The sequence below is a fragment of the Garra rufa genome, chromosome 9 (assembly GCF_049309525.1).
Source record: "Garra rufa chromosome 9, GarRuf1.0, whole genome shotgun sequence".
Lineage (NCBI taxonomy): Eukaryota > Metazoa > Chordata > Actinopteri > Cypriniformes > Cyprinidae > Garra > Garra rufa.
The window spans coordinates 8,460,915-8,471,040 of record NC_133369.1 but is presented as its reverse complement, the minus strand read 5'-3'; the positions used below and the strand labels follow the sequence as shown (position 1 = coordinate 8,471,040).

General features: G+C 38.4%; 1 protein-coding gene across 1 annotated transcript in view; it reads left to right on the top strand.

Moving 5' to 3' along the window:
• Positions 1-3,706, top strand: part of LOC141342812 (uncharacterized) — a 13,712-nt gene extending 10,006 nt beyond the window's left edge. The window contains exons 4-6 of the mRNA XM_073847366.1: positions 2,118-2,318; positions 2,419-2,538; positions 2,635-3,706. Coding sequence (XP_073703467.1) covers positions 2,118-2,318; positions 2,419-2,538; positions 2,635-2,697 — 384 coding nt within the window. The 3' untranslated portion in view covers positions 2,698-3,706. The remainder of the gene's footprint in view (positions 1-2,117; positions 2,319-2,418; positions 2,539-2,634) is intronic.
• The last annotated feature ends 6,420 nt before the right edge of the window (positions 3,707-10,126 follow it).

Here is a 10,126-nt window from a genome sequence, read left to right as displayed (position 1 = left end):
GGATAGTTTTACCGATACTACAGCACGGCGTCTAAAGGACACGGCGATCCCAACAATCTTCAAACTAACGTTACAGACAGGACAACAAGGAGCATCGCCCACGGCTGTAAGTGAAACATGATTAATTGCTAACGTTACCTGTGAAATGCAACCCCTGACGACTAGGTTTAGGCGAACAGTTGGCTTAGTATTTGCTATGACCAAATTCCATGTGTGATTGCAAAAGAAAGTTATTGCGAACAGTCGGTGGTGTTTTAAAGTCAGTTTTGAGTAAAAGTGTACATCATGAATGTAAGCCTGAAAATGCAAACTGACAGTATGCATTTAAAATCTTTATATTATATAATGTAGCAGGAATAACTTACTCTTGCGACAGCTGGCCATTAGGTCCACTCGGCGTGTGACGTTTTTTCTAGTTTATTTTGTCAAACCGGAAAAAAAAATCGACTATTGCAGGATGCAGCATTGCATCCAAGTCCTCGGATGTTGCGACCTGACACTTCCTCATCAGGTAGATCCACCCTTGCCATCGATGGCAATACCTGGTCCCACTCGCGACAACACAGGCACTCACTTTTACTTGGCATGGGTTGGCAAGCCCCACCAACGCGAATCTACTCTCCTCATCCCTTCTGTCCCAGGCAGTTCAGACACACTTTCTTGTCTTTCGCGTACCAAAACCTTAGCTTCAGTGAATTCTGGTTCAAATTGATACGGTTTAGGATCTGCACCAAAGTAAATATCTTCTAAATCGTCTCTCACAAATGTCTCCATGGCGAGGAACGCTGTCTGTGCTGTGCATGCACGTTGGATATGTTGACGGAAGTAAACATTTGCACATGTGCTGTGTGGTATTACTGCGCCTGCTTCGGCCATGTTACGGCAGCAAACTTCCTTGACTATTACGCCGGAATGGGAGTGTAGTTCCTAATCTTATCGGCCTAGAAAACCGTATCTTTACATTTCCGCTGGTCTTAGTACGCGATATAACTACAGAAGAGTCAAGTTTTAAATAGGACAAATATCGAAACTCGTTGGTCATTTTTGAACGTGATGCTACTGGTCTAATAGGATTCAATGATTTATGCTAAGCTATGCTAAAAGTGATATCGCCAGAACAGGAGAACGCCTGAATGAATTTCAAAACAGTAAAAATCAACTTATTAACTCGGGGGGAGTTGGAGAATGAGCCTATTTCCAAAAAAAGTGGAGTGTTCCTTTAAAACTGCTTCATTTTGATGTGAGAGGACAACAGGCAACAGATTTTAATGATAAGGAAAAGCCTTATTATGGATTTTAGATTGGTGTTTTGACCAGAAGTGATGATTTAAAGTTAAAATGCAGCTTTTTTGATTACTTGTGGATTATTGTGATGTTTTTATCAGCTGTTTGGACTCTCATTGGTGAGCAAGTAATGCTAAATTTCTACAGATCTGATCTAATCTGATTTGTTCTGATGAAGAAACTCATCTACATCTTAGATCATCAAATTACCATTTTTAAGCGAACAATTTCTCTAAACCTAAAGAGCAAATGGCCCATACTATGTCAGATTGTACTTTTCTGTGACAGTCCAGTGTGTTTGTATTTCAGGATATGAAAGACCAGCTGACAGACACTCACACAGCACTTGGGGTGAGTCAGCTACTTTTTGATATTATCAGCTTCACGATATAGTTTTTACTAGGTGTATTGTCATTCGTAAAACTAGTACAAATGTTGTTCTCTTATTTCATAGACTGTACAGATAATGGTTGGTGTCATGAATATCGCAATGGGATTTTTTAGCTTTGCCTTTGCTTTTTGGATCGGTGGTGTGGTAAGAGTTATTACACATCCTTATCATTTCATGGAGTACAATGAATGAGTTCATTCAAAAAGTAAATTAATTATGAAATCTCTTAGTTTGTATTTACACTATTGATTTGAACAAGTATGTTTGGATGGGCCAATGTTTATTTGTTTGCTTTGCCTTTTAGTTCCTTCTTATTGGAATTATTTGTGCTCTTGCAGTGCACTTTCCCCATCCTAAGCTGGTAGGTATCAATCAATCTTTTTTATATAATTTTATTTTTATGTATGTATGTATAAGCATTTATTTTATTTACATTTTACAGCTGGTCATCACAGTGATTCTGAATGTAGTCAGTGCTGCACTGGCTATCACAGCTGCTGTGCTGTATTCGATAGACCTGGCAATGGGAAGCAGTTTGAGCTGTTACAGAGAACATAATTATTATTATGCACCTAATAAATACTGGTTTCCCAGTCAAAAGAGTAACTTTGAGTCCTGTTTTTACCACAAGAGTCTCAGTGAGGTAATGATTTGATTTATTTATCTTTTCCAGTGTAGTAAAAACATATTTGTGTGTATTTTAATTATTATGTAATAATACACTGATGTTTTTCCACCTCTAGGCGATCCTCGGAGGACTTGATATCATGATGGTAGTGCTGTCGGTCCTTCAGCTCTGTGTGACCATCAGTTTTTGTGTTTTGACTGGGAAAGCTTTGTGCAAGAAGGATGACGATAAAAGGGTACTGTATTATCAGCACTATTAAAACAACCAATGTGTAATAGTGAGAGTTTCAGAGGGCTGCTCTGTGTGTTCATGTTTGTTTGTGGTTTTGCAGTTAGTATGGGATCCAGAACTTTACAAGCCTCTCCTGGAAGATGATACTGCTGATGCTGCATGACAAGATGAATACTCAAACACAGTTTTATTTGAACATGTTTTCTTTGTTTTGGTAGTGGAAGGTGATTTATGTTGCCATCTGCAACACTATGGTACAAATGTTATGTAGTCTGTTCATTAATGTTTTATTACTTTTAGAAAGAAGCGCTGTTTTTAATTTTTTTAGAATAATGCATTTGAAAATATGATTATTTAATAAAAAAATAGATACAAATAGGTAATAATAAACTATGCTATTTTTCTAAGTATGGAAATTCTGCCTTTTTCTTACCTATTTCATGTATAGCTGATACGTTCACATTAAGTTTTTTTGTTTCCACTGTAATACAATGGAAAATGTAATGTAAATGCATATTTTTAGGGTGTATATGACTGTAGAACACTTGTCTGTGTAAATACTGAATGTTATCGGAGTGTGTCCAATGACGTTTCTGACCTGTAGTACTATAAAAAGCTTTTTGTAAGTTTGACAGCCTTAACTTTTTCATATCATTTGGAGAGTAGACGTACAGTCAGTTAAGTTTTGCCTTGAACATACAGATATGGTCAAATGTCTGGCCTGTAATACAACTGGAGTACTATTTCTCACTAACATTCTTTGCAGATTGTGATAATCATACAGAATGATCTATATTGCAATAGATTGCTCACTCAAATATGAAAACTGTCATAATTCACCATAAAATTACTCCATACAATTTGTGCACTCTTCTAAACATATAAGATACCTTTGTATGATGAGAAGCCCTAATAATTATTGACTGAAACACATCCCCTCTGCCATATCTATCTTTAATATATTGAAACATCAACCATAAGAGCAACTTAATTGTGATTACATAATATCACAGCCACTCAGAACTGCAGAAGTACACTGCACTCCTAACGAAATGGACATGGAAATGTTTATAATCTAATTAATAAATTTTTAAGTTATTAAAAGTACATAATGAGTGACTGATACCATCTTTGTTCTGGAATATGCTTGTAGGTTTGCAGTTTTAACGTAACTTCCATGTTTGCTTTAAAGGTCCCATATCGTCAAAATCAAAATTTCCTGGCTTTTTTCATGATAACTAAGGTCTAGGGGCTATCTAACTACCATATGAGTTTCAAAACAGTCAATCCACAGTAAACTGCACACAGCCTGCTTAAAGTAGCTGTTCATTTTCACGAGCAGCTGTGACTTCCGTAACGATGTGACGTCCGATCGACTCAAGTCACCGCCTTCAGTCACAAACCAACGTCCCACCCTCCTTTTGTCAAACCCCCAGACAACAACGCATCCATTCCATTAAGCAACAACAACAGGAAAACAAGTGGAGAAAACCCTGTTCAGTCGATAGATGTCAAGCTACAATCATTACACAGGCTTCAGAACAACGTGAATATAAGAGACCAGCGGCACGTCAACTTCAGCCTCTTTCACACAGCGATTCCGGTAAATACACGGATAATGTGTCCCACGATTTGTTCCGGAATTGTTTAATTTGGTTCATTCACAGTTGTTTTCCGGGATCTGTGCGTGCTTTACACACAAACCATAAAGACATGTGACGTTTGGATGTGAGATGTAATGCGACGCGTACGATTCACTAAACTGAAACTAACCTGAACAAACTGTGCTTCAGCGCTGATGAGTGAGGAGCTGGCTCTGCCTGATGATCGCTGCTTCATTCCACTTTGCACGTAACGTTATTTTTCGTTGTAAAGAGTCGCTTGATAACGTGCATCATTACTACAACACTGCCTTTAGGTTCTGGCTTTGGTTCACAGCGCGCATTGTGAAAGGGGCTTTACTAAAGCAACAGTTATGTAGCTTACTGCATTCGGTGTTTGTAAAAGAAAAAACATTAATGATCATTCTAAAATATCCTGTTGAGTATCAGCTCTCTCTATTGCTCTGAGCTCGCTTACGCTTACAGCATACATGACCGTAGTTACCTGTGATTGGCCTGGTTGTGCGTCACTCAGAAAACAACAGGCCAATCAGAAGAGAGACTCATGAATATTAATTAGATGGGCCAAAATCGACCTGTTTTTGACAGAGCTCCTAAAAAAGGAGCTGTAAAAATATATTGAGATGGATTTTGGCACTTATACCGCAAATATATATTCTTAAGGACATCTACAAATAAAATAAACCTCCAGAAATGTGTACGATATGGGACCTTTAATGTATTTTCAAAATCTGAGGTAAGCTATCTGTTGTTTCTTTCAGTATGGCTATAAATGTCACGCAATATGATATTCAAACTCTCATTAGACAACTTTAACATTGAATAAAGCACATAATAAGCACCTGAGATGATCACTGTCATAGTTTGTATGTTGTTGTTCCAGCCGCGATGTCGCGAAAATAGAAACCATTTCTAAATAAGAAAATGATCTGCCACCCGCAGATGATTTGGATATTCTAGTCATTATTAAATTGCCAGAGTTTTGAGAATTGAGCGGATGTGAGGGACTATAATGTGATAAGAACTCGCTCAAGTACTGAGGAGCTGAACCATTGAGGGCTTTATAAGTAATTAGCAAGATTTTAAAATATATACTGTGCAATGTTGAATAGGGAGCCAGTGCAGTGTTGACAGAACCGGGCTAATATGGTCATACTTTCTGATTCTAGTACTCTAGCTGCTGCATTTTGGACCAGCTGGAGTTTGTTTATTAAGCGTGCAGAACAACCACCCAATAAAGCATTACAATAATCTATTCTTCAGGTCATGAATGCATGAATTAACGTTTATGCATTTGACATCGAGAGCATAGGTTGTAATTTCGATATATTTTTTAGATAAAAAAATGCATTTTTGCAAATGGTAGAAATGTGCCTTTCGAACCAAAGATTGCTATCGAATAGCACACCTAGGTTTCTAACTGATGACAAAGAATTGACAGAGCAGCCATTACGTATTAGACAGTCGTTTAGGTTATTACATGCAGAGGTTTAAGGTCCAATACTTAAAAGAGTAGTTCACTTTCAGAACAAAAATTTACAGATAATGTACTCACCCCCCCCCCTTGTCATCCAAGATGTTCATGTCTTTCTTTCTTCAGTCATATAGAAATTATGTTTTTTGAGGAAAACATTTCAGGATTTCCTTTCATATATACTTCTATGGTTCTCCCGAGTTTGAACTTGCAAAATGCAGTTTAAATGCAGCTTCAAAGGGCTCTAAATGATCCCAGCCGAGGAAGAAGGGTCTTACCTAGCGAAATGATCAGTTATTTTCTAAAAACATTTACAATTTATATACTTTTTAATCTCTACACAGAGTACACACAGAGCTAGACAAGATGAGCATTTGAGGTTTAAAAGTATATAAATTGTAATTTATGTCATAAAATAACAGATTGTTTTGCTAGATAACACCCTTCTTTCCTTGGCTGGGATCGTTTAGAGCCATTTGAAGCTGCATTTTGGAAGTTCAAACTCGGGGGCACCATAAAAGTCCATTATATGGAGAAAAATCCTGAAATGTTTTTGTCAGAAAATATGATTTCCTTACGACTGAAGAAAGAAAGACATGAACATCTTGGATGACAAAGGGGGTGAGTACATTATCTGTAAATTTTTGTTTTAAAAGTGAACTACTCCTTTAACACCTCCTTTTTTTTATTTAGAATTTAGCAGTAGGAATTATATGAACTATGGATTCCGTTTTTCAAATTGGTATGTCTCACTGGGCCACGAAGAAATACAGAGTTGAGTATCATCAACATAACAGTGAAAGCTGACACCATGTTTCCTGATGATATCTCCCAAGGGTAACATACAAAGCTTAAAAATAATGGCCATACTGCATTTGTGATTGATATGAAACCTCGTCATTCACTGCCACAAACTGATGGTGGTCAGTTAAGTACGATTTAAACCATGACAATGCACCTCCACTAATGCCAACATATTTTTCAAGTCTCTTCAAAAGAATGTTGTGGTCAATAGTGCAGCACTAAGATCCAGCAGCACTAGAGAGATAAAACCCCGATCGGATAATAAGAGCATGTCATTTGTAACTCTAATAAGAGCAGTCTCAGTATTATGATTCCTGACTGAATATCTTCACAGATACCCTTTTTCTGCAAGAAGCAACATAATTGTGAGTATACTAACTTTTCTAGTATCTTTGACAGAAAAGGAAGATTTGAGATTGGTCTGTATTTAATTAATTTGCTGGGGTCAAGTTGTGTTTTTTTAATGAGAGGCTTACTAACAGCCAGCTTGAAGGTTTTGGGGACATATCCTAATGAACATAACGAATTAATAATATTCAGAAGAGGATCTATGACTTCTGGAAGCACCTCTTTTAGTGGCTTAGATGGAATATTCTCTGGATACTGTTACATGAAGCAGCATTAAAACCTTGCAAAAAGTTTTTTTTTGGTAACATTTTGCAAAGAAATCTAAATGATATAAAGTGTTGCTTAAATGTCCAAATGTCCCAGCTGCTTTATATGCAAATATACATTAAGCTAACAGCCAATCACATGATACCAATGAGTTCTTATAGCTCCTGGACAGAACCTGAACTAAAACACTGCTGTGATCGACACTTGGATGTCCATCAGAAAGTTTGAGGTATTATTTGATCTTTTTTTGTACCAGTAACATTTATTGAAAGGTCAACTAAACTAACTGTAATTGAAAAAAAAAAAATGAAAAAGCTTATAAATAATAATGTAATATACTGTGCTACCTTAAGGCAATGAAGAAGATGGGAGTTCCTGGGAAAATTCTGTGTGTCCTGATGCTGCTGTGAGTATGAAATCACTCAATTAATGCATTCTGTTTTAATTTTAATATGTGCTACAATTGCTTGGGTAATTGGGCTTTAGAAAAGAAATTACTAAACTCTGAATAAGGAATTTAATATAAAGCTATATTTATAGCTCCTCATGTTTTTAGTGCATTTACTCTTTTTCTTACATTGATTTCATATTTCTTTCCCTTTTTTTTGTTGGTTTTTTTTTTTTTTTTTTTTTTGGTGACTTGATGTATTGTTGCTTTGTTAAATATTTTTGACTCTTGTGTGAAGCTCTTAAGGGTTTTACGTTTCCAAAGTAACTCACAATGCATTAAAGCTATAGATTTTTTTTCAGTGCATGGAATCCTTGTCAACTGAATGTATAATTATGAGCACTGACAGACTCTGATATACAGTTGAAATAAAAAGTTTTCATACACCTTGCAGAATCTGCAAAATGTTAATTATTTTACCAAAATAAGAGGCATCATACAAAATGCATGTTATTTTTTATTTTGTACTGAGCTGAATAAGATATTGCACATAAAATATATTTACACATATATATAGTCTACAAGATTAAAAATTGTTGCATTTCTAAAAATGACTCTGTTCAAAGGTTTACATATGCTTGATTCTTAATACTGTGTTGTTACCTGAATGATCCACGGCGTGTTCATGAATCCCTGTTTGTCCTGAACAGATAAACTGCCTGCTGTTATTCAGAAAAATCCCACAAATTCTTTGCTGGAAAGCGTTCAAATACATAAAAAACTAACAGTTTGAATATTTTCACTCTGAGGAAAACTGATGCAACTAAAACAGAAAGTTCAAACGCTCACTGATGCTCCCGAAGGAAACTTCTTGAATTTGAAGATCAGGGTAAATTGAACTTATTTTGTCTTTTGGGAAACATGTAAGTATCTCCTGCAGCTTCTGAAGATCAGTACTAAATGAAGAACCAAAGAATTTGTGGGACCTGAAGGATTTTTCTAAAGAACAGCAGGCAGTTTAACTGTTCAGGACAAATAAGGGACTCATGAACAACTATCATTAAACAAACAAAGAAAAACACAGCTGTGGATCATTCAGGTAACAACACAGTTGAGAATCAGGCGTGTGTAAACTTTTAAATTGGGGTCATTTTTATACATTCAACTATTATTTTCTCTTGTGGACTATATGTAAACATCTTTTATGTGAAATATCTTATTCAGATCACTACTAAATAAAAAAACAACATGCATTTTGTATGATCCCTCTTAATCAACATTAGCAGATTCTGTATGATCATTTAAAATGTGCTTTTGAAAAAAAAAAAAAAAACTTAATCTACAACAACTGGTTTGTATGAATTGTGATATGAAAAGCCTTTTATGTCAAATATTGCTGACCTGATATTCTGATTCTGTTCCACAGACTGCACATGAGTAGTCAGCAACAAGTTCTCTTTCATAGGTTCACTCAACGCTGCGTAGAAGCTTACGCATTGGGAAACACCCCTGGTGTGACGATTGTCTGAAGCCCTATAGAATCACGCCAATTCATTGGCTGATGGCGCGAAGCTCCACCTCACGCAATACGTGACCTACCTAGATAGCGCGCGCGCCATCTTATTCCTCAGATTTTCCTCTCTTCAGAAGCGTTCGCTTCTCTTGGTTTTTCTGTAAGCCCAATTCGACGATTTCGTGAATTATATTCACTTCAGCGACCGCATTAGTGGAAATACTTCTCCTAGCGGTGAGTGAATATGGATTTTCGCCGTTGCCATCCTCCGTGCTCTCGCCTCATGTCGAGTGATGATCAGCATGGTAAGTGCGTCAAGTGCATGGGCCTTGCCCATGCGCGCGACGCTTTGTATGGCAATTCTTCATGCAAATGCTGCGAGAATTTTACTTTAAAAACCTTGCGCGCTAGACTCGCGGTTTTTGGAGATGAATCCGCGGCTTCCTCCCGCCGTGCAGCTCCGGAGGCCTCCTCCCTCCGTGTAGCCGCGGCCTGGAGTTCTGATGTGGAGCTCGAGGCGATGGAGAGCGAGCAGTTTTCACTTTCTTTCCCTCCTTCGCCCGAGCGCCGTCGCGCGGTTTCTCCGGTTGTATTTTCTCGCGGCTGTCTTGCACCAAGCCCGGAGGCGCGAGATTTCGTTTCCTTTGGTTTGGAAGACGTTTCATTTACCGCGGCTTCCGACTCTGAGGACTTCGGATCCGCGGCGCCCGACGTTCTCCCGCCTAGCGGCCAGGAGGCGCGGCCTTCCCCAGCCTATTCTGAGCTGGTTGATGTTTTGACGCGAGCTACGGAGAAATTAAGCTTAGATTGGCCGGATGAACCTCGTGAATCCCAGTCATCTAAGCTTGATGAGCGCTTTCTCTGTAGCTCTGGGGCGCGTCCGGCGAGACGTAAGCTGCCTTTTTTTCCTGACCTGCATCACGAGATTTCCAGGTCATGGAAGCAGCCCTTTTCTTCACGTCTCACTAACGCGGCGGCCGCTGACTTCACCAACCTTGTCGGTTCTGTGGAGCAGGGTTATGCTGCAGTCCCCGCTGTTGAAGACACGTTGGCTGCGCATCTCTCGCCTAACTCCGCCCCCTCTTGGAAGTCCCGCCCTCTCCTCCCCTCTAAGCCATGTAGGACCACTTCCGCTTTAATCGGGAAGTCCTACATGGCGGCGGGCCAGGCGGGCGC